Source organism: Guillardia theta, assembly GCF_000315625.1.
Source record: "Guillardia theta CCMP2712 unplaced genomic scaffold GUITHscaffold_24, whole genome shotgun sequence".
NCBI classification, from domain to species: domain Eukaryota; class Cryptophyceae; order Pyrenomonadales; family Geminigeraceae; genus Guillardia; species Guillardia theta.
Window position 1 is genome coordinate 480,291 of NW_005434650.1, and position 23,705 is coordinate 503,995.

General features: G+C 52.1%; 5 protein-coding genes across 5 annotated transcripts; 2 read left to right on the top strand and 3 right to left on the bottom strand.

The window, feature by feature from the left end:
- Positions 1-51: 51 nt before the first annotated feature.
- Positions 52-3,049, bottom strand: GUITHDRAFT_137222 (hypothetical protein; the record flags this gene model as incomplete). Its single annotated transcript, XM_005834770.1, has 10 exons — positions 52-221; positions 330-396; positions 448-837; positions 1,010-1,723; positions 1,765-1,920; positions 1,973-2,119; positions 2,191-2,298; positions 2,342-2,731; positions 2,777-2,875; positions 2,969-3,049. 10 exons carry the CDS (start codon positions 3,047-3,049, stop codon positions 52-54), a joined length of 2,322 nt encoding a protein of 773 aa, XP_005834827.1.
- A 1,972-nt stretch (positions 3,050-5,021) lies between these two features.
- GUITHDRAFT_106396 (hypothetical protein) lies at positions 5,022-6,298 on the top strand (the record flags this gene model as incomplete). Its single annotated transcript, XM_005834771.1, has 2 exons — positions 5,022-5,136; positions 5,187-6,298. 2 exons carry the CDS (start codon positions 5,022-5,024, stop codon positions 6,296-6,298), a joined length of 1,227 nt encoding a protein of 408 aa, XP_005834828.1.
- A 106-nt stretch (positions 6,299-6,404) lies between these two features.
- GUITHDRAFT_106397 (DNA-directed RNA polymerase II subunit RPB7) lies at positions 6,405-7,229 on the bottom strand (the record flags this gene model as incomplete). Its single annotated transcript, XM_005834772.1, has 6 exons — positions 6,405-6,452; positions 6,533-6,632; positions 6,684-6,754; positions 6,799-6,871; positions 6,921-7,078; positions 7,128-7,229. 6 exons carry the CDS (start codon positions 7,227-7,229, stop codon positions 6,405-6,407), a joined length of 552 nt encoding a protein of 183 aa, XP_005834829.1.
- A 4,113-nt stretch (positions 7,230-11,342) lies between these two features.
- On the top strand, positions 11,343-20,116 carry GUITHDRAFT_137224 (hypothetical protein; the record flags this gene model as incomplete). Its single annotated transcript, XM_005834773.1, has 30 exons — positions 11,343-11,452; positions 11,498-11,898; positions 11,949-13,658; positions 13,853-13,983; positions 14,121-14,207; positions 14,514-14,560; positions 14,750-14,829; positions 15,098-15,195; positions 15,434-15,516; positions 15,721-15,784; positions 15,838-15,975; positions 16,268-16,388; positions 16,515-16,588; positions 16,680-16,757; positions 16,989-17,074; positions 17,301-17,404; positions 17,658-17,722; positions 17,775-17,912; positions 18,229-18,298; positions 18,345-18,436; positions 18,489-18,538; positions 18,693-18,780; positions 19,024-19,077; positions 19,159-19,204; positions 19,253-19,307; positions 19,508-19,574; positions 19,628-19,753; positions 19,800-19,844; positions 19,902-19,940; positions 20,024-20,116. 30 exons carry the CDS (start codon positions 11,343-11,345, stop codon positions 20,114-20,116), a joined length of 4,440 nt encoding a protein of 1,479 aa, XP_005834830.1.
- A 291-nt stretch (positions 20,117-20,407) lies between these two features.
- GUITHDRAFT_175561 (26S proteasome regulatory complex, subunit PSMD5) lies at positions 20,408-23,167 on the bottom strand (the record flags this gene model as incomplete). The annotated part of the gene is made up of 10 exons (XM_005834865.1): positions 20,408-20,505; positions 20,550-20,613; positions 20,830-20,964; positions 21,137-21,254; positions 21,315-21,370; positions 21,414-21,472; positions 21,713-21,788; positions 21,837-21,907; positions 22,156-22,252; positions 22,484-23,167. 10 exons carry the CDS (start codon positions 23,165-23,167, stop codon positions 20,408-20,410), a joined length of 1,458 nt encoding a protein of 485 aa, XP_005834922.1.
- Between the last annotated feature and the right edge of the window lie 538 nt (positions 23,168-23,705).

The following is a 23,705-nucleotide window of genomic DNA, read 5'->3' on the forward strand; positions in this document are numbered from 1 at the left end:
CTTCCTCTTCCCACTCCCGCCCCATCCTCACCATTGGACTCCTTGTGCAGTCTATTCTTCGTCCTCACTACTCGCCTCGCTCGAGGCTAGCGAGTCAACCTCAATATCATCGTCTGAGTCGAATTGAATGAACGAGGAGGCGCCTTCGAAACCGATTCCGTGCTCGTGCTCGTGCTCGTGCTCCTCAGCATGCACATCTCGACAGAGCAAGGCGTCTATGGCTGCAAGCATCAAGGCAAGTCAGTTACAAGAGGACGACCTATCCTCTCCCTCCCCCTCCCTCTACCCCCACATCCCTTCACTCCTCTCCCTGCTTGAGTGCCCCACACCTTCCAGCTGCAACCCAGCTGAGTTGCCGACTTGAAAATCACTTGAGATCTCAGCTTCCTGCTCAGCCTGCAGGTCCAACGTCAGCGGCGACGCAGCGAGCAAGGATCATCTGCTCACAAGCGCGAGACACTGAGAGTCGTCGGGGTCCTCCCGTGCTTCAGGAGCACGTCGATCGCCATACAGGACCCCTCGCTCTGGCTCCATCCCCAACTTCATAAGCTCCTTGCAAGCTGCCCTCCTCTCCTCGCTTCTAGTCTCCAACGAGATCTCGCGGGTTGCCATGACGCTCATCTCGTCGCTGGTGCTGGTACTGTCCAAGTTCTCCCCGGCAAGACTGACTTTCTCGGCTTGAGAAGGGGCGAACATGTCAGGGAGAGCAGAGACATGCGAGAGGAAAAGATCTAACGACTGCATCTCAGCAGCCCTCCTCTCCTTCTCTTCAGTCTGCTTCCTGACGAGCAGGTCAACCTCGTCCAGTGCCTCCATGAGGCGATTGTTCTGCCGCAGCTGTTAGCAAGAGAGCGATGGGGAAGGGAGACAGGAGAGGCGATAGAAGTGACACAGGAGAGGCGATGGAAGTGACACAGGAGAGGCGATGGGAGGGTGAGAGAGGGGGAAGTTCGATGGAAGGAGAAGGCGAGAATCGACATGGGGGACCGTTGAGTCCTTTTTACATTACCTCTCTGCGCTTCGAGTCAAGATCCAATCTCAACGTATTGACTTGCAACTTGAGGGATTCGATCTCCTCGACATGTTGCGCAATCTTCGCCTTCAGATCTTCACGCTCTTCAAGCCCTTCGACTTCTCCCGGAGCTCCTAGTTCTCCCCCAGCAAAAGGATTTCGATCCATACACGCATCTCTGATATGGAAGTTCGAGTCTGTCCCATCCTCTGTCTGCAAATCTCTATCACGATATTCCTGCCTGTGGGTCTGAGTCTGTGCTTGACCAACTTCTTTCTCCTCTGTCTGCGAATAGCTTTCACAACCAGACTCGCACGTCAGAGTTTGAATGCAGGCCTCATTGCATGTCAAGACTTGTTCTGTCTGAGTACCATATTCCTGGATTTCGCACAGGGCTTGTTGTTTTCGCTGCAGACTGTTCAATCGCTGTATTGTCTCCACATACTCTTGCTCCCTATTGTTGAGTTGAACCTGCAGTTGCTCGTTGATCGAACGAGCTTCCCTTTCCTCCCTCCGAATCATCTCCACATCTCTCTGGAGAGACTCGTTCTCCCGCTGTTTCATCTCCATCTCGTAGCTCAGAGTCGATATCTCTGCTCGCAGTCGATCGCATTCGAGATCCTTCACCTTCATCTCCTCCGACTCTCTCTGATAGCACTCGAGGTAGACCAGCTTCTGCTTGCTCTCCTCCGCCAGCCTCTCCTGCAGCACCTGCCTGTCAAAAAAAGCAGGACTCTGATGAGGGCGAAGACCTCAAGCTCGGTGGATCCCCGTTGGCTGTCGAGCTCTTTCTTAACTTGATCCTTGATTTCCTTGAGTTCATCACCGGCTTGCAAAAGGGCTTGCTTCAACTGCTCCCGCTCTGCCTCGTGCGAGGTCCTCTGCTCGCTGCTCAGCTTCTGTTCCGCCTGTGACAGTTGACTCAGTCATCGTGCCGTGAGTCACAGCAAGAGCGAGGACCTCAATCATCAGGTTCGCTCTCTCCAGCCGCTCTTCCAGCTCGATCTTCTCGTGCTCGATCCTCAGCATCTCTGCCTGGATCGCCTCGTGCTCATGATCGAACTCCCTGCGCATTCTTTCCTTCATCGATCTCACTTCCTCCTGCAACTGTGCAGCTCCAATCACAATGCGCAAAGCAACCAACACCAGAGTCAGCAGGTACAACTCAGGTGCTATACCTTCTTCATCTTCATCGTCAGCATCTCTCGGAGGTACTCGGATTCTCCGAGTCTTTCTTCAGCACACTCGGCTCGCTCTTTCTCCGCCATTACCTTCCTGCTGAGATTCTGCACACAAGGTCAGCTCACAGAGACGGCTGTGTGCACAGACCTCGATCTCCCTCCTGCATTGCTTCAGCTCTCGTCGCACGTGCAGGGCATCCAGCGGATCGCCTTCCTGACGGGACTTGAGCGAGTCGATCTCCTTCTCCCTCTCGATGATCTTGTTGCAGACGCCGTCAGCGATGGCGAAGATGAAGAGACCGAGTACCATCATTTTCAGCTCCTCCGCAATCATGACGCTCTTCTCTGCTTCTAGCTTCCACCTGTTTACTTCATCGTGCTTTGCTCGGGCTTCTTGTCTGGAAGAAGAGGAGCTACATCTTGAATCCTCACAGTCCGACATGTCCTCTTGATCGCTGCCCCATGCTCCAACCCTTGTCTTTACACTCATCTTCCTCCAAAGCATTTTGTCCTTGTGACCGCCTTGCTTGACGGATTCCTACTCACCTCAATGATCAACTGCGTTCAATCATTCGGAACTCACCTCGAATGATCCTGCACCTTCGCCAAAGCTCTTCCTTGATCGACTGCGGTCGTCGGGAGCTAAGATCCTCTTCCGATTAGATATGCTTTTGTACATTGCCTGCATTTGAGCCAAATAAACACACATCATAAATACGAAGAGCTTCAGCTTGTCCTGATTGATATCTTCGCTCAATCTACGTGTCCTTCTGACCTTAATTCTCCTCTGTGACTCATGTGCTTCCGAAAATGATATCGGTCTGAGCCTTTCCCCAATATTCTGCCCTCGCGACATTGTATCCAAGTGCGTCAACCTTCCTCTTTCCCGAATCTTTATCAATCTTTCTTTCTACTAGTTTGCAACCTCCTCTATCCATCCTAATTTCTACTTGTTTACCATCCTCTCCGTTTCCTCTGTCTGCATCTGCATCCTTGTCTGCATCCTTGTCTGCATCCTTGTCTGCATCCTTGTCTGCATCCTTGTCTGCATCCTTGTCTGCATCCTTGTCTGCATCCTTGCCTGTCTGCCGCCTCTACCATGGACGGGCCCCATGGCGCGAAAACCCGGTGGAACCATATCCCCCCTCTTCCCCTCGCTGGACAGGCAGACTCTGAGGCAGCCAGGCAGCTGAGGCAGACTGATCAGCAAGGCATCCAGGGCCTCATCCCCCAACTGATCCATAAATCATCACCCTCATTTCATGCAACTCTCGATACTGCCCTCACCCCCACAAATCCATAACCCACCCCCATCTTCCTGTTCCAACACCAAGTTTTTCACTACCCTTACCCCCTCTTTTGATACCCCCACCCCTTGGGATTGTTTTCCCACCAACGTGCTTGCCTCTTGAAAAATTAAACGGCAAGAGGTAGGGTCCTTGAATGTCACAAGTACCCGGGTCCTTGACTATATTGCATTGGGGGATTACGGGGTACTTGCTGGTGAATTCTATGGGTGGGGCTCTCGAGCAGCAGTCTTCATTTACCGGTGTATTATCCTGGATATTTGGTGGTAGGGGTAGTTTCGAAGGGGGTTCTGAATGACTTTTTCCGCTCGGGGGTGGGTAGAAAATGGGGAGCAGACAGGTGACCCATAGTCATTAGGGTGGGGTAGTGAAATATACCCCATGATAGACTGAAATCGCTACGGAAGAATGGGGTACTGGACAAAAGGAATGGGGTGGTAAATTCTTGACGGGATGTATGAGTGGTCATTGGACATTTTTGTTTTTTCCATCACGCTGTGGGGAGGGGGTGCCATAGCCATTCGAGCTGGGGTGGGGGTACGGACTGTGTTAGTACGGGGACACACAGCAAGAGGTTCGCAGGGGGAAGAGCAGGGGGAAGAGCAGGAGGAGGAAGGGAGGATAATGATCTCCAGGGTAAGGATGAGGACGGTGATGATGGTGAGGATGAGAAGATGGTTGGAGATTACGTCGTGGCAGACGATCAGTTACAACAAACGACAACAGCCTATCGAATCAGGAGCGCAGGAGGATGAGGTCGAGTGAAAGCAGGCGTGGAATGAGAGGATCCCAGTGAAGTGATAACATCAAGGAGGGCTGTGTGTTGAAGGACGGGACTTTGTTAGAAGATAACTTCAGAGTAGTCTATTACAGCTTTTCAAGAGTCGAAGTGGCAGGGTTTAAGAGTTTGAAATACCCTTGGAAGATTGTTCTTGCAGTTGTTGTAGAATGCCCAATCAAGGCCAGTTTTGAGGTTTTCTTACGAGATAATCGAGTTATGGTTGCAATTGTAACCATGTGATGTACCGTTGCGACAAGACCGAAATTCTTCAGTTCTTTTTCTTCAGTTGTTTTCACGTGTGATGTGATCCTAGAGTGCCCGATGTCGCCTTTCATTGCTGAACCATGATTCATGACAGATTTCAAGTAATTCCCTGCTCTGAAGCTAGGCTCCATGACATAACCTCCTCCTGAACCTCTTGGTTCTCCATGCACCCCACCCCCAGCATGCAAACAGAGTTTTCCATCTTTCCTTCACATCCAGCGGGAGAGGAGGGGATAACAGACAGGAAACACCACAAGTCGATTTTCAAGATCGAGATCGATGTCGAGGACAACCGTCACAGGCTTATCGATTCTTCTCAAGAGAAGACCTCCTCTTCCTCCTCCTATTCCTCAGCCCCCCACCCTCCTTCCTCCCGCCCACCACATGCGCAAGATGCCCGATGGGCGGCCAGGGTCGTTGCATTCCAGAACGGAGCGTGCAAGGTCATATGGAACAAGTACTCCATCATCTGGCTCATGTCCACGGGCATCAGTCCCGTTCACATCGGCATGTTGAAGTCCGTCGGCCACCTCGTCAAGGCCTGTGCGCAGCCGCTCTGGGCGGTTATTGCTGATCGTCAGAGCACACTAGGTGAGGTCCCTGTGGTGCCCTGAACTGTCTTGCTGACGTCACGGTGGTAGATCGAGAGAACCAGCTCTTCTCGTTCTCCTCCCTCGCGCTGATCGCGTCCATCTTCTCAATGGAGATCTACAGGAGGTGCGTACAGTCGGACCTTTACGTGCTGTTCATGGCGCGGATCGCACTGGCTTCGCTCTCAGCGGGGCTTTCGTTGGTGGATGTAATCATAGCGGACCTTTCCTCCAGGAGCAGGGAGGGATACGGCAAGAATAGGATGTTCTACTCTGTGTCTTGGTGTGGGCTATCTCTCCTGGGAGGAGTGCTCATCGACAAGTTTGGGATCGGCGTGATCTTCCTGTGCACATACGTGTTCAGAGCCTGCCTGACGATGACTCTCTGCTACCTGCAGTACACGATGCCATCGCCCCATGACGGTTCAGAGCTCGAGGCCCTCGACAAGGAGTCCGGGGGAGGGGACGGAAGTGACGCTGGAGGGGCGACGGGCGATAGGGCGGCAGTGGTGGGGTATCGAGAACTCCTGCAGGAGAGGGTCGTCAGGGATCTTCTCCTCTCCAACTTCATCTACGGGTTCGTCTACGTGGTCCCGACAACCATCACAGTGATGCAGCTGGAGGACCAGTTCGAGACCGGGAGGACTTTCATCGGGGCCGTGGGCGGGGTGATCATCTTCGGCACGCTGCCAGCGTTCTGGTTCAGCAAGAGTATCCTGGACAAGGTCGGGCTGATGGAAACTCAGAACTGGACCATGCTCCTGTTCGCGGTCGTGCTGTTCCTCTACTCGTTCGTCACGCAGCAGACGGTCTACGCCTTCCTCGTCCTCTCAGCTGTCAAAGGGGCACTGTTCGCACTCTTCACCACCGCAAGCGTGGAGTCTGCCACTGTGAACGTGGACTCGCGCTTCTTCGTGGTGACTCAATCTGCCATCAGCTGGTGCCACTACACCTTCGGCGCGGGTATCGGAAACATTTTCTGGGCCTTCATCTACCAGAAGCTGGGTTCCACTGCCGTCTACCAGTTTGCCTCGATATTCATGCTCGTCACCTACATCCTGTTCACCGAGACCTCGAGGGTGGCGAAGGCCCTGAGCATGAGCGTTATCCTCGTCGCTGTCCTGGTGGGTTGGAAGTTTATCGGTGAATTTCTGGAGGACTGATGAAGTTTTTCTGCCGTAACCCTGAGATTCTCTGGGCATGAACTTTGAACTTGCTGTTTATAACTTTTGAAAATTGAGATACTCCCTCTGTCGCTGCCCCCTCCCCTTAGTCGATCGGGCCCAGGTAGTCGTCCAGGATTGTCCCTACTGCACTCTGCAAGTACGTCACTGGGTGCTACACCCCCATCCCTCCCCCAGTCTTCCCCTGCCCTTCTCGAAGCACAGTGGACTTACACATTGGGAGATGTCGTTTTGAATTCTCGTTCCCAGTATGCGCAACCGGAGGTGGGTCTTGTCTCCGATCACTATTCGCTCATCTCGTGACATCCAACACCTGAGCAGCAGCAGCAGCATCACTGGCCGGCAACTCGAGGCGGGTACGCACGGAGGAGTGTTGTCGCCGCGCCATTCCAACCCATTGTTATCATCCGCCAGGTTTGCTTTTGCGATGAAGACCTTCAAACAGCCTCATGAAATCATCTCTTCTCATGTTGTCTCACCTGCAAAGGGCCGCACTGCACAAACAGACCCTGGGCGGCCGAGCTCTTCACCACTCCATTGAGCACCTCTCCTCTATCAACGCCAAGTCAAGAAGAAGGTCACTCGAGAGGTAGACGAATACTTGAAGGGCTTGAAGACAATCGCGTCATAAGGGACCGTGAAGACAGCCGTTCCTCCCGGATGCATACCCGTGGGCATGATCTTGCCTTCCAGGTTGTCTACGTCAATGTTGAAGACCTTCAAGACGATGCCATATCGCTCGCTGCAAGAGTTCTCAACCTTGAGACAGACCGTCAGGGGCAGGTGGAGCAAGCAAGACAAGATCGACCTCATCCTGTAGCCTCTGCTTGATCACGACCGCAAGGCTGGGCCCATAATACTTTGGCTCTATCTGGAGGTTCTTCGACAGCCTCTTCACGTGAAAGAACATGACGTCCTTCTCCTTCCGCACGGAGAGGACTTGAAGAGTCTGTACCACTCACCACTTCTTTCTCAGAGAACCTGGTGACTTGTCAATCATTGCAAACGAGCTCACGGCAATGCGCTTGCAGTCCAAACGGTTCGTGCAAATAGATGCTGGGTCTACTTGAATGACTCGATGCCTCTGTTTCTGTTTCTGCCATAAATCCTTCCTCACATAAATCCTTCCTCACATAAATCCTTCCTCACATAAATCCTTCCTCACATAAATCCTTCCTCACATAAATCCTTCCTCATCCCCGTCTGACTTCTCTCTCTCTCTCTAAACAACATTCTGTAAGTCCTTACAAATCTCCTCAGCTTATAAACCTGCCCAAGACAAGCTACAGCTTCATCTGCTTTGCCTTCGATGTTCCCTCCATCATGTTCAACATTCCACTTTGCAGGTCTTCATACTCAAATTTCTCTCTCCATCACAATTTCCTTTGGCTTCTTTGGCTTCATCCGCAACTTACTGCTCTCCCGAGCATACTGAAAAATGAAAGCACTTCACTTGTAGTATTTCTATCTATACACAAATCAATCAACCATGTAACATTCCTGCTCCTGCACTCCATTTGCCTACATCCATCCTTCCCCATCAGTTCCTCCTTCTCCTCTCCCTGTGTCATCATCATTTTCATACTCCTGCTGCATGTCCTCCTCCTCACAGTGCTGCCGCTGCTGCCCCGCCCGCTCCTCCTCGTGCCTGCCCATACTCAAAATCCGCGCTCTTCCATAATTCTTACCACCCCACCCCTGACCCCCATTATCACCCCTTTAGACTATGAGAAATAGGGGGGGTGTAGGAACACAACGTACCCCCAATTGTAACCCCCCCCCCCACCCCCCCATCAACTGTCCCCACCCGCCTCAGAAAGCACCCAAGGATTTGTGGGTGGTATCTACATACCGGTACTTGAAAGGTAAATTGGTGGGGTATTTTAGTACAATGGAAGGTGAAAAAACGGGGGTGGGGGTGATCTAGAGCGAAAAGTCACAGACATGCTGCTGTATGTGTTTCCACAGGTGAGGAGGAGGAGGAGGAGGAGGAGGAGCAGGAGGAGCAGGAGCAGGAGCAGGAGCAGGAGCATGATCATGAGCAGGAGCAGGAGGAGATGCTACACTGGGAATGAGGATGAAAGAGGAATATGAGGGGTGAGACTGAGAGGATGTTGAGAACAAAAAGAACGAACACATAGGTCAGGAGGGATGATATGGAGCTGTAAGATTTGAGAATGCATGGGCAGGAAGAGGATAAGACGAGTTAAAGGGTGCCTTGAGGATGCGAAAGTGCTCAACAGATCCAAAGAAGGTCTTGCATGACAGGAGATTGGTATAGCAACCGCCATCTCTTTTGAAAGGCAGCAGCCACAAATAGTGAAGCGGTGGGATGCACTTTGCAGATATGGTGGTAGGCAAGAGATTGAAATTGAAACGGTTTCTCAAGGGGAGCAAAGCAGCAAACCAAGGAGCTCATGAAGAATAGATTGCAAGAGCACTCTATTTACTCTGGACTTTGTGCTGTTTTTTGTGCTATTGTTTCATTATCCAGATGTTCATTCAGAAGATGATTCAGAGCCAATCATTGAGAGAGCGAGTTTGGATTTGATCCACTGACATCTCCTGCCTCTCCTACACCCTGACTGTCATTCGTTACTTTGCAGAATGTCACGATGCTCAACAAGTGTGTAGTCGATGGCGTTGGCGTAGACAACAACCCATCCTGTAGAATGTGGGGATGGTAAGACACTCCTGTTGTTCCCTCAGTTCAACTGTTCATCACTCTTCTCCCCTAAGCAGGTACTGGGATGGACCTAGTCCTCAGACACCCCAATACGGCGATTTCGTGTCCAGCTGGAATTACCTCGACGCTCCATGAACGCCTTGTACTGTAAATACTGAAGTTGCGACTGCAGCCTGATTGAATCAACTACTCGAATGGAATCGCTGGCCTCTTGCATTTCAACTTCCAACCCTCGGATACTTCACGCCCTGCAAGTTGACCCATCCTCGGATACTTAACGCCCTGCATGTTGACCCATCCTCGTTCGATCCCATCCAAGTCTCTCGTTTTAGTTGAGCAGTGAGGGATTTCATCCTTATACTCTCACGAGCATCACCTCAGTCCTCCAAGCTGAGTCCAGATTGGCAACGAGAGCTTTCGTTCTCTCATGTCGCCTCGTAAAGGACTAGAGAAGCGCTGCTATCTAGATGTTCGATGGCGTCGAAGCACGGTTGTGACTGACCAACAGATTGCATGATACAAGTCCTTTCTTCATCAACTTGTTTCCTCATCATGACATATTCTTGTCAATGGTCTCGGGATGTGTCCACTTGGCTCACACAATGCCCCTCTCCTCTACTTCTGTCTGCTCCCCTCCCCTCCCTCCTTCTCCTCTCCTATCCCATTCTCTCCTCCACGGCCATGTCCACTGATCCCTGCACTGCTCACCTTGAATGTCACAATGTCACTGACTGGTGGGAGCATTGGATTCCATGGGAGGCGTAAGATTCCAGCAAGAATCTTTCGGATAAGATCGGGTCTGCATCCTGAGGTAAATGAAGAGAAGATTTCGCAAATTGTGTCTGTAAGGTGTGAGATTGCAATTGGCACATCATTGTTCCTGTCTACTCTCGAATGTTGATATCTTGCAGAACTACATGGTAGCATGTCAGTATTTTGTTAAACACCTAATGCACTAAGCTCGCTGATTATCTAGAGTGATATTCTTGTATATCTTGTTGTAATTGATCAACAGTATCATTATCAGAGGTAGCCCAACATGCAATACGCTCATACAGTGACCTGTGCTTTTTCTGATAATTATTTACTTGATTTCGAAGTCTTTCCATCTCCATGTGCAACTGGAGCTCATCATGATGCCATTTCCCCTGATCTCCTTGTTGAAACAAGGTGAAGAAACGAAAAAATCATTCTCGAAGTTCTCTGCTGTCTGTCCCAAGAGGTTGCCTAGCACTATCAACCTGTCTCGTACTTGAGAGAAGGTGATTAGTTGAAGGCTTAGTTTCAAATCCTTGGCAGCAACTTGAAGCAACATATCATTCGTGTTGTTGATCTCTACATTTGCTTGCCCATAATTTTGCAGGAAATGCAACAACTTCAAAAAAATTGCATCAGTGAGACTTGAACGATTTTCTAAATCTGTCAAGTTGGAGTCAAAGAGAGCTTGTCGACAACGTGAACACCCTCTGATACCGTTCTCGGGATTTTTTGGATGCTGTTGGAACTGTGCCTCGTGTTGCACATAGGGCAATCCTCTCGGCATGCTCTTATCTTCTTCATGGTGAGGATGCAGAACATGTTACCCACTAGTATGTTGATTGTGTTTCTCCCCATGGTGCGTCATAGATCTTGCGTTCTTGCCTTCTATCCGCTGCATGGCCACCAACTGCGATGTGCATCGTAGTCGGACGGAGGGTATTTTTAACTAAATATTTGTACCAATTCAGGTCTGGGTGAAATGGTTGGCCCGCAGATCAGATGGAAATTATTCTTTTTTTTGGGCCGAATCAGTACTGTTTTTTTTAATGACCATGTGTAAAACGTAGGGTCCTCCGGCAGGTCGACGACAATTTGGGTGGGTACGGGTACCGATGTAGACAGGTTGTAGGACTTAGTAGGGTAGGTACTTTCAAAAAGTGGGTAGGGGTACAAAAGTACCCGTAACTTTGACCACAAATTTCGGAGAATGAACAGGATAGGGTACAACATATCAGGGTACTTTTGTCAAAGTTATTGAGTACGGGGTCACACGTCTGTTGGTTGTCTAATTGAGGGGTGGGTGACCATTCACAAGGTTCTCAATCAGTAAAAGAATGACGGCATCGGGATGGCCAGGGGGGCGATGGTGAAAGCGCAGAGGGGGAGAAGTGCGAGCATGACGGTGAACATGGAGAGTGAGAGCATGGTTCAACACTGAGACATCCATCTTGGCTCTCCTCTCCCGGCACAGTCCTTGTGCTCGTTGCGGTAAGGGACGAGAGAAGGTTGTGCGACTTGGAGTGAACGGAAGTCTCAATCGAAGTGAACGAGCAACCTCAGAGCGAATGTCACGACAGTATGATGAGGAAATATCTTGGGGTATCAACACGAACTGTTGGGTTCTTCGTCTTCGCTGCAAATCTGTTCTTGTTCCTTCAATGGTCATTGGTGAATCGCTGGCGGAACAGGTAATCTAACTTCGTTTCGACTAGCACCATTGACTTGTTCTGAAGGAACAAGCTCGCTCTATGTAGCATTCTACATCAAAAGTTGAAAGCAGGTAGTCGGAGTCACGGGTTCACCAGCTTGACCGACGTGAAGAGCTGGGAGGAGCTTGAGTGCAGCCGATTCTACCGCTCGCATGAGCTGAGTGACAGTTCCTTCCGCATCAGCCCACCCCGCACACCAAACAGCTCCTCCTCTCCTCCTCCCTCCTGCCCGCAAGCGTGCGTGGGTAGCTGGCAGCCGGGAGATTGGGTGCAGTGGTGCCCAGAGGACGAAAGAGACTGTGGGAGCACGTTCATCCCTTCGAGCCAGGACTGCCTGTACTACTTCTACGATCGATGGGAGACAGCACGATGCCTGAGAGACAGCTGGGTTGTCATGCTGGGGAGCTCTGGAGTGACCAACCTAGGTGAGCTTCCTGGCTTGTTGGACAGTCTGCCCGCCTTACCTTCATGGCAGGACTGAGCTGGTTGTCGTCCCTTGACCCAACCTTGTCGGACTCGTTCAACGGTCCGCAATGGTACAACATGAGCTGCTGGACGGAGAAGGGAGGCTGCTCGAAGCCGCTTCACACGGTCCCTGGCTTCGTGAACTTCGCTTACATGAGGCTGGATGTTGTCTTCGATGGAGGAGGGAGAGTTGTCTACAAGAGCGGGGACAGAAACCTCTCTGACGCCCCTGTTGTCCCAGGAGGATGGAGACTGACGGTTATCCCTGTGCAGTACGCGCATGAGGCCGTCACGCAGCTCAGAGACGCGATGAGGTGCAGCAGGGATCGGCAAGCGTCTCCCATCGTCTACGTGCAGGTGGGCCAGTGGTACCTCAACGGGTTCGACGGGAAGTCGAGAGCATGGGGGCTGAACACGAGCGAGAGCCGCACGCTGCATGCGCTGAGGACAACGAATGAGCTCTTTCGGCTGTACATGGAGGACATCGACTGGATGATCAGGAGGATGAAGACGATGCGCGTGTCGGCGATCGCCATCGGCAACATGCCGACCAGCAGGCACGCGTGCCGGAAGCGAGAAGCGCTGGGTTGCAGACAAGGGCTGAACAGGATCGTTGAGATGGTGGTAGAGGGGCACATGTCAGGCAGTAGTGCGAGGGGGGGAGGAGAGGGAAGGGAGGAGGAGGAGGAGGAGGAGGAGGAGGTGTCAGTCTTCATGGTTGACTGGTCTAGCGTCAGCATCGGGCAGCAGGGAGGAGCTCATTCGAGCCATCAGGCTGGTATCATGGGGATGCAGAGGATCCTGTCTGTACTCTGCGACCACGAGGACACGAGGACAGGCAGAGGAGGGGAGGGAGAAGGAGAGGAAAGAGCAGCGGGAGGGGCGGAGGAAAGGAAGAGAGCTGGAGAGCCAGTTCCAGGCATCGCGTCAAGGAGACGCTCGGCAAAGCAAGTCTGCGGGAAGTTTTCATCGTGGAGCTCCTCATGTGGGCCTTCAGGGGACTGGAGGACGATGATAGGGAGGAGATGCGATGTGAGCTTGTACAACATCACGGCGGAAGACGGCAGCAGCGTGATCCGTGAAGTGATAAGTGGCAAGAGGAGCAGGAGGACGGGAAGGCTGATCATGTCAAAGAGCACGATCTCGCTGAAGGTGATGAAGAAGCTATCCGTCCCCACCATCTCTCGCAGGATGCTGGAGCTCAGGCACGGGCTCCTCCTCCTTTTCGCTCTCCTGCTGGTGTACGTGCTGCATGCAGGTGAGATGGAAGAAATCGACCTTGCCTGCTTGCTGCAGCTCCTCCGATCAGCTGGGAGACGAACCAAGAAGTCGCAACATGACTCGTTGACAAGTGCGGTTCCCATGCAATCTAGCAAACAGTCAGATGCCGATGGTGCAGCATCATCCTCGTCAACGCCAGGGACAGAAGCAGGAGCAGGAGCGGGTAGAGGAAAAGGGGGCGAGAGGTTGGAGGCGATCAGCGGAGCTCGTCTCATCGCATCTTTGCATGTCGTTGGTACACACCTCTCCCGCCTCTCCTCCTCCTCCTCGCATCCATACCTGCTGCAGTGGGGATACACGTGGGTCCCCTGGTTCTTCCTCTTGTCCGGCTACATTTTGACATTCGGGAGGGTAACGAGGAGGTCGAGGGCCGACGATCTCGATCCTCTGCAGTTTGTGTGGAAGCGATTGGCTGCTGTCTACCCGCTTTACATCTTTGGTGATATGCGTGTTGCTTGACTTCACTGTCCCGTCTGCTCATTCTCGATTTGCTTCCTGCCTCCTGGTTGTTTGTTCTGCAGGTCTTTTGTGCCCTTGGTGTATATCCTTGCATGTTTTTGTCTTCATCCTTGCACTGTGTTGTTCGAAGAAATCACGATGGTCCTTGTTTGACCTCTCCACGTGATTGTGCAGGATTTGCAGTTTCTTTGATCTCTTCGCTCGGCTCTCACAACCTTCTTCGCTCCTTCTCCCTCTCCTCCATCATCATCCAGATGTTCTTGCTTCAATCTTGGTTCCCCTCGGAGACAGAGCACAGCCTGCAGGTAAGCAGGGGAGAACGCTTCTTGTCTCGTCAACAACTCCTCCTGTCTTTTCATAACCTCAACATGACTTCTCTACAACTCCATCTCTCCTCTCGCTCTCTCTCGCTCTCAATCGGTTGATTGTCGTTTTCCGACAGTCCCAGTGCTGGTTTCTCAGCTCGATCGTTCCCTTCTGGTACATGCACAACACGACGCTCAAACGTCTCCTGCTGCTGGATACCAAGGTTCTTGACCCCCTTGGATGTCATGGTCGTTGATGCCAGCTTCTCGCTCAGAGGCTTCGCCTTCTCCTCTCGCTGCTGTTTGTTTTTCCTTGGATCTTCCTCTTCGTCCTGCCGTTCTTGTTGAGGGCCCCATTGGAATGGTACAAATATCACAAGGTGACTTGAGCGAGCTGTTGTGGAGCTTCTGACTTGTCTCCTCCTCGTTCTTCTTGATTTCTTCCTTTATTGTGTGATTGCTATTGAAAACGTCGTTATTCATGGCGATGACGATGATGATGGTGTTGATGACGACGACGATGTTCGCAGTGGGGGCGATTCGAGAATTGGGCTGACGTGCTGGTCGTCGTGCTCAAGTGACAAAATCAGTTCTCACCACATCAGCTACGAGACCTGACATCTCTTTCTTATCTCTGTCGGCTTGTATTGTCAAATCTCCATCGTTGTTCCTGTTCTCTTGCTCTTTGAAATCTCTGTTCTTACCTCTGTTCTTCTTCTCTCTTCGCTCTCTACGTGTTATCTTGTCCTGCTTGTCTTGCTCACAGGTTCCATCCCTTCTGCTACTTCCACATGTACGTCACGGGGATGATCCTGGCCATCGTCTACGTGCGGCAGAAGCAACAGGGTGAGAAGGGAGGACATGGGAGGGAAGAAACATGAGGGGAGGAGGAAGGAACCAGAAGGGCAGCAGTACCAGAACGGAAGGGAGGAGGAGCGAGGAGGAGGAGAAGCGAGGAGGAGGAGGAGATGGATGATGATGATGATGATGAGTTGATGGTGGAGGACAAAACGACGGATAACAAGGAGGAGGAGGAGGAGGAGGAGAAGCGAGGAGGAGGAGGAGGAGGAGGAGAAGGAGGAAGGGGCAGGAGGGAGGTCTGATTCGTGATCAGGTTCAGTGCCATGGATGTGGCGCAGAGGGTCGCTCATAGGATATTCTCTCCTCCTCGTCGTCTTCTGCTTCCCTGCTATCCGTCCTCCTGCCAGCAAAGTGAGAGGACTACGTGCCTATGATCGTGCTTCTCCTCCTTCTCTTGCTGCTGTTGCTGCTCCTCCTTCTACCTCTCTTTCCTTTTCTTCCGCTCCTACACCTGCTCTTGCTCCTGTTTCTTCGCTCCTGCTCCTGCTCCTCCTGCTCTTCCTTCTGGTATACATCCTACTCGTCCGCATTTCTCCCTTTCTCTTCATTTCTTCTCGCGCTCTTTTTCCCTTCCTTTGACTTCCTTTAGCTCCTCTGTCGCCTCGGCGGGCTGGCACCGCTGCAATGCTTGATCTTGATCGGGTTGTCGCAAGAGGAAGATGCGGTTGCGAGGTCAGTGAACGTTTGTTTGACTTGTCCTTTCTCTCTCCTTCTTGTTGTTTTCTCTTTTCTCACATCTTTGCTTCTCTCTGATCTTCTTCTTCAACTTCTTGTCTTTTTATCCTGCTCCTGCTCCCCTCCCACTCCTTCACCTGCTGCTGCACTCGCTGCACCTGCATCTCCTCCTCCTTGTCCATCGCTTCTATCTCTGCTCAGATTCTTCAAGACCAAGTTCATGGCATCACTGGGCAAGTTTTCCTACTGCATCTACATACTGCAAGTCAGTGGCAGCCTGGCATGTTTGACATGATCACTAATTCTTGCCGACTGCAGTACATTGTATTCTGGTTGTGGGGAGGAGACGAGGTCTTGTCAGAATCGGTCAAGTTTTCTGCTGACGTCCATCAGGCGGATTTCGGGTTCTGGTTCCTTCTGGTTGTGTTGGCTGCAATCTCGTATCACACCATACAGGTGGAGATTGGTGTCAATGTTTGCTGCTGCTGCTGCTCCTGCTTCTGCTGCTGCTGCTGCTGCTGCTGCTCCTGCTTCTGCTGCTGCTGCTGCTCCTGCTGCTGCTGCTCCTGCTCAACACCTCCTGCTCCTGCTCCTGCTCCTGCTCCTGCTCCTGCTCCTGCTCCTGCTTCTGCTTCTGCTCCTGCTTCTCCTCCTCCCTCTTGTGATGATTTTACCATGACGATTCTCAATTCCCAGGTTCCATGTACTTCAGATAAAGTTTTCTCGAAGATTGTCTACATTGCAGCAGGCAACACATCTAGATTCTTATCTCAACTTTGACCCCGACGATCCTTCAGCCTCCGCCTTCGCCTTGTTCTTTGCCGTTTCAGTCCTCCCAGATCCATGGAAGAACTATTTGTTCCAGAGAGGTAGGGAGGGAGGGGAGGGAGGTAGAGAAGGAGAGAGGGAGGGAGGTAGGGGAGGGGAGGGGAGGGAGGGAGGGAGGGAGGGAAAGCAGTCTTAGCACATGGCAAAGTTGTGAAGAATATGTTCAGGTTCTCTCAGCAAGCAGACGCCTTTCGCGATCATCTACGAGCAAGGGATCGTTGATGTCCGCCTTGATCTGCAGGTGATGTTTCGTCTTTGATCTTGTAAATCAACACCTCTTGCCCGTAATCATTGCAATGACATTGAGAGTTTTATGTTGAAACATTTTCAAGTGTTTGTCTCTCATCACAGTGCAGATCCCGCAGCAAGATGAAGAGGATGCTTTCTGGGATTGGGAGAACAAGGGCCTGGTATATCGAATCGACCTCCCTTCAATTCTCACCTTGACAACCTGAAATTCATGTTTTGCCTTTCTCTTTTCTGTGCTTCTTCGTGATGATGTGTTAGTTTTCACTCACCTTCCCCCTGCAACAATCTTTCTATGTTTGTTGTCTTATTGCGTGTTGTTCGATCTTCCTCTTCCTCTCTCGCACCATCCACTTGCTCCTGACTGACTTCCCTCCTCGCTTCAGAACCACAAGGTCATCAACCCCTCCATTGCGGTCGATCCCAAGGACTCGGACGTGCTGTGGGTGGCGGCAAGGCTTCATCGAGAAGACAAGGAGAAGTGAGAAGAGCGAAGAGTTGATCTCTTATCTGCAAACCTGTTCTGATTGCTCTGAATCCCTGTACATGTAAACATCACTTGTTGTGTTGCTTTGTTGTCTTGATCTTTGACACACTGCAAGACAAACATCCGTGGACTGATATCTCTGATCTGTTTCTCCCATCTTCGGCAGCACCATTTTGCATGTTACAGTTGAGGCTTTTGTATGCCCTCATTCCTGGTACAGGCATCAAGTTCAATCTAGAAGGAGGAGGAAGGCTGGTTCGAGGAAAGTGTCAAAGGCAGAGGACGTCGCTCTTTCTGTTTCCAAGTGGAATTCACGAATTGCAGGTTGAGATGTGTTGATGATCAAGATTGAGTTCTTCTGCCACCATGGCGACCATTACCTTCTTTCTTGTCTCCTCCTCCTCCTCACTCTCCCTCTCCTCCTCCTCCTCCTCCTCCTCCTCCTCCTCCTCCTCCTCCTCCTCCTCCTCCTCCTTCTCCTCCTCCTCCTCCTCCTCCTCCTCCTTGTTCGCCTCCCTCACTCCTCCTTGTCCGCCTCCCTCACTCCTTGCCCTCATTGTTCTCAAACCTGTCACAGTCGGAGTGCTCTCCGTCTCAAAACTCACAGACACCCACTGGAACACGTTCGCTCCCATACATCCGGTGCAAACAACGACAAGACTGTCAAGGTTGCAAGCTGAAGTTTGATGTTCAGGTTGACATTCCTCTTCCTGCCGACATGAATCTCAACAGCTCGATCTGGACTCCTTGTCTTCCTCCTCCTCTCCGTCATCCTGTCAACAACTCGGCGACGCTGCGGTTCTCAACAGGCCCTGAGGATCCGAGGATCCAGGTGTGAAGATAGATGATCGTTGGGAGAGGAGCGAGGGGAGACGAGGAGACGGAGAGGCGAAGAGATAAACAGATGAAGAGAGGAGAGGGAGAGATGAACGATAGAGTGGTGAATGTGGCGGTCATAGATGTCAGGAGATGTGGATTGGACGATGTCTCATTTTGTCCTGTCCTGTCCTGTCCTGTCCTGTCCTGTCCTGTCCTGTCCTGTCCTGTCCAGTCCTGTCCTGTCCAGTCCTGTCCTGTCCTGTCCTGTCCTGTCCTGTCCTGTCCTGTCCTGTCCTGTGTTCTCTCTCAATCTTACCACCATCCCTCAGTTCGGCACGTCAGATTCGCAGATGCATATCACTTTCTTTTCGTTCGTCCCAGGGCATCGAGGCAAGACAGGTCTGTTTGACAACCTTGACCTTCTCCCAGTTCTCATGCTCAGCAGATATTCCTCCTCGTTGTTCCGATCCGACATCATACGGGAAATTCTACGAGACGATTGTGTTTGCTGAGGAAAACCGACTTGAGACCAAACAGGTGCTGGAGGAAACGGGGGCAAAGGATTGGTTGCATCTGAATTGACTGACAGTTGAGTTTCGATGGAGCTGAGCGTCAAGAGATCGAGAAGAATTGGATGAGGTGAGTGATACGAGGATGTCACTTTGACATGCGAGGAAGAGCAAAAGGAAGAGGAAGAGGAGGGGGAGAGGAAGAGGAAATGGAAAGGGAGGGGAGGGGAGGAGAGGAGAGAAGGGAAGGGAGGGAAGGGGAGAGGAGATGAGATGCTTGTCAGGTTTGAAGTGAAGGGAGTGGTCCATTACATCCGATCTCTCCACCCTTACATCGTCGTCCGGCAATCTTCTCGCAAAGCCTCAACTCAGGTGAATGAAATTGCGTTTTGTGCTCCTCCTCCTCCTCCTCCTCCTCCTCCTCCTCCTCCTCCTCCTCCTCCTCCTCCTCCTCCTCCTCCTCCTCCTCCTCCTCCTCCTCTTACCCTCCTCACTCCTCCTCCTACCCTCCTCACTCCTCCTCCTGGTCCCCAGTCGTCTCCTCCTCATCCTCCTCATCCTCATTTTCGTCTTTCTTCTGTTTATTCCCATCCTTTTCATTACAATTCTTGATAGGTCATTGTACGGACAGAAGTTCCTGCGTTCGCGCAAGTAGTGCAACATGAGAAGGTACGAGAAGGAGGAGGAGGAGGAGGAGAAGAAGGAGAAGGAGGAGGAGGAGGAGGGTTTCATCTCACTGTATTCCCGTAGCTCAAGATTCACGGAGGGAGCAACGCAGTGCTTGTCTGCGATGGAGGTAGCAGGAGGAAGACTGACGGTCTTCGTCTGACTGTCGTGATGTCAGTCGACTCGTCCTGCTACTTCCTTGCCGCGTTTCATACGGTCGACAAGAAGGGAAGGTGAGGCCGCGAGCAGACAAGACAAATAAAGAGAACGAGCAGGACAGGACAGGGCAGGGCAGGGCAGGGCAGGGCAGGGCAGGGCAGGGCAGGGCAGGGCAGGGCAGGGCAGGGGAGAACATGAAGAGCAATGGAGTTTGTGCACTTTGCTGACTGTCTTGTCATCTGCGCTCATCGCCATCTCTGATCTCTTCCGGCAGATATCTCAACTTTGCCTTCGCCTTCGACAATGAGAGACCTTTCAGCGTTCTCGCCTTAAGTCGCCAGGTGATCGCACTTGCTCTCAGAAGCACCTCAACTCGTGATGACTGCGTTCGCAGCTCCCCCTCCTTAACAACGAGGGTCAGAACAACTTTTTGTCCGGCCTCGAAGTCGTCCAAGCCGGAGGAAACAAGTTTGTTCTCTTCACATACGGGTGTAACGACGACCATAGTCGGTTGCTCAAGGTTGCTCTCGGATGTGACGACACTTGGTCTTGTGACAATCTCGCAGGTCCCGCTGTCTGTTGTACATGAATGGCTCTTTCCTCCTTCGCATGTATGGTCTTCATGTCTTTCCTTCTAGCCAAGAGATGTTGATTTTCTGCTCCTTCAGAATCACTATCATCACTTTTTACACCAACCTTACCCACTGGTGAGTTCAGTTCGCCGAGACAGAAAATTTCCTATATCGTTTCTCAAACTCTCTGCCTTGTTGTGATGAGGTTGTGTTTGCAGTTAACGAAAACTCTAGTGAGATCGTCTTTTCGGTTTCTGGACCGCATGATCGCCGGCAATCGAACAAGACAGGAGACCAAGTTTGTCTTCTGAGTCTTTATTCTTTCTCAACAAATCTTCTCATGAAGACGTGTTGTTTTCCGCCCGAAACCTTCAAACTTCACATGTCCTCTGCTGATCCATCTGCTTTCGTCTTTGTACATCATCGCGCCATCCTTATTTCTCATCACCCATCGCACTTCCCCATCGCACTTCTTCTCACTTGCTCGACAATCACTTGCATCACTTCAATATCACCAAAAACTCGCACCAAGTCTCCTCAAGATCTCTCCCCTCTCAACTCGTTGCTTCATCACGCTCCTCTCAGCACATGTGCCCTCCTCCTCAGAGCGCCATAGTTCCCACGTTCGGCATCAGGTTTCCTCCAGCGCCTTGCTGGGTGTAGTAAGCGCCGTTGGCGACGAAGTTCGAGATCATCTCCACTGACTCGACGTCAGCTACAGGGTAAGAAGAAGCTTCTCCTCACCTTGACCGGCTCCGAGGATTTCTGAAGTTTGCGGGTGGGAGAGGACGAGTTTGGCAACTTCAAACTGAGAAGGTAAGAAAAAGTTAGCGGAGGACGAGGACGAGGACGAGGACGAGGACGAGGACGAGGTGGTGGTGGTGGTGGTACGGGTAGAGAAGGAGGGTGGAGAGGGAGGAGGAAGAGGAGGAGGAGGAGGAGGAGGAGGAGGAAGTGGAGGAGGAGGACGAGAGAGAAGGAGGGGGAGCAAGGATGATCGCGAGTCTCGATTTCTCTCCCCTACCTTCTCATCCAGCGCTCGCTTGCTGCTCTCGGCCTTTCTGTCCAGCAGGAACGCCAGGAAATCCCCGTGAGAGAAAAGTTTCTTCACACCCCAAGCGTGATGCGCCATCGACTTAAACATGCAGATCGCTCCCACCTGTCGCTGCTCAATCCACCACCTCCACCTCCTCCTCCTCGACTTCCCCCTCCTCCCATCCATAACTGGTTTCCTTCCTTCCTCCTCCCTTATGATCTGCCTCAAACCTCGTCTCCTTCTTCCTCATCTTCGCTCTTCCTCTTCCTCGGCCTCTCTCCCCTCCTTCCCTCACTTTCTCCTCTTGGATCGGACATTTCGCCAGCTTGATCAAAGGTTCCATCACATCCCCAAGCCCCTCAGCGAAAATCGTCGACGCCGCTTCTCCCTCCTCCTCAGCAAACTTTGCCGATCTGTTTGCTCATCAACTATCCTCGTCGACCTCCCTCCCTCCCTCCCTCCCTCCCTCCAACCTGATCGCCTCCACACACAAGGAGAGAGTTGCGAGCTTGAGATCCGACTGCTGGCTCTGCGGGGCGAGTGAGGCCGAGCACGTCACGGGCACGAGCGACCTTGAGGTTTGATGAGACGCCCCGGCAGACGGAGGGGAGAGTTTTGCTCCTCACCAAGACTTGAAGAGGGTCAGAAGGCACCGAAGGGAAGAGGGAGCAAAGGAGGAGAGAGGAGGAGAGGAGAGAGGGGGGCGACAAAGAGCAAGGGAAAGTTACGGCAAGGGCAGCAGGAGCGGTTGATGAAAGGGATGAGGATGGAAGAAAGGAGGGCAGAGGAAAGTTGCCAGCGAAGGGAGAAAGGAGGAGGGATGCAGACTAGGGAGGGAGGGAGAGGAAACAAGGGACAGTCTGCTGCTCACTTTTCAACCCTCGGGGAGAGGAGCTCAGTACAGAAAGGACATTCAGCATGTCGACTTGCTCTTGCACGCTCGAACTCTTGCGAGTGTCGTCAGCGCTCGAGCCGATTCTCCGCCCTCCTCCTACCTCTCCTCTTGCTCTCTGGCTCACAGTCTCGCAGAACCTTCCCTCCAACTCTGCGGAGGACTCAACTTCCCCTGCCAAACGATCGTCATGAGGGAGGAAGTGAGGGGGGAGAGGGAGGAAGGGAAACGGGATGAGAGTAGACAGTGTTGAGCAGAGGAAACACGGGCAAGAAGAAGATATGCGAAAAGTGGAGAAGGGGAGTGCAGAGCAGTGCACAGAAGAGTAGAGCAGAGTAGAGCAGAGTAGAGCAGAGCAGAATGGAGTGGAACAAGAGAGGAGAGGACGGAGGAGGAGAGCAGAACTAGTAACGCTCCTCGACCTGCAAGAAATCTCGCACATGCCTCTAGCAACCTTGCCGGCACTGCTCCACTGCCCAGGGTGCTCTCAGCTACCTGAAGGAGGTGCACGAGAAGTTCCTGAAGAGCCCGTGAGGTTGAAAGGGGAAGGTGGAGGAAGAAGAGGAGACTGGGGCAGGGAGGAGAGGGGAGAGGAGCACAAGAAAGAAACAAGGACAGTGAGCAGGCGAGAGGGACAGAGGAAGAGGAGCAGGAAGAGGAGGAGCAGGAAGAGGAGCAGGAAGAGGAGGAGCAGGAAGAGGAGCAGGAAGAGGAGCAGGAAGAGGAGAGGAAGAGGGAACGCGGCGCTACCTTGCCGATCTCATGCGAAGGCAACAGCGCAATCACTTCTACCGCGTTGAGCTGCAGCAATATGTCGTCGGAGTGGATGATTGCAACCAGCTGATCCTTGGCTCCAGTTGACTTGAAGACCTCCGTCTCGTCCTCCCTCCTCCTCCACGCCGTGCAGATGAACTCCAGCACTCGGAAAGCGACAACAGCCTGCTCTCTGTCACAGATGATCTTGCTCATGTGCGCGACGTGGCGCTCGTTGAAGACGACTCGCACTCCACTGGGCTGCCCCACGGCTCTCAGGAGAGCAGAGGAGGCGGCAGAAGACATCTGGATGCTCTCGTCGGAGAGCATCTTGACGAGCAGGAAGACTATATCTCTCTCCTGTAGCCATAGGAGGTCTCCCTCGTTCCCCATGAGCTTCTCCACTAGCTTGATAGTGGACTTCCGCACAACATCGCTGGGGTGCTGAAGACCTAGAGGAAACAACTCCGATCCTTGCTGCTTGAGGACATTGAGGTCCTCCTGAGAGCTCTCTGAGAACAGCTTGTTGAGACACTTGGAAACAAGCTCGACATGATTGGCATCGTTGAGCAGCTCCAGCAACTTGGGCAGCGGAACAGCGGCAAGCAGGGCGGACTTGCTCTCTGCCGTTGCGGGTAAGCGATCGAAGTCTTGAAGCTTTGCTGCTATGTCGATAGCCATACTTCGAAGAAACGATCGTTCCTGCTCCGCTGGGGATGGAAGCTAAGGGTCAGAGAACTTTTACAGCATCTCCAAGGAACATGGAACATTTTCCAGCTTACATTTTCCTTCTACTACTAATGCGACAGTCCTTGTCTCTGGTGTCTATCCTTCCCACTCAATCTCCACGTCAACCTCAAAATAAAGAATTCTTACATGCCTCATCACACCTGCCATATCCATACTCTCCCTACCTCACGGTTATCATTCTTCTGCCTGGAGAATTATTTAATCTTTCTACCTTAACATCCCTCCCGGTCCTCAACTTCTTTCTTCCTCATCCTGATCATAGTTCTGATGACCCTGACCATCCCTATTCTTATCCCTATCATCCTCCTCCTCCTCCTCCTCCTCCTCCTCCTCCTCCTCCTCCTCCTCCTCCTCCTCCTCCTCCTCCTCCTCCCCCCCCCTCCCTCTTCTGAACTACGGTCACCATGAACACCTTGGTTGGACTGATATCGCTACCTCATCCCCGCTCAAATCCAGGTCATCCGAATCT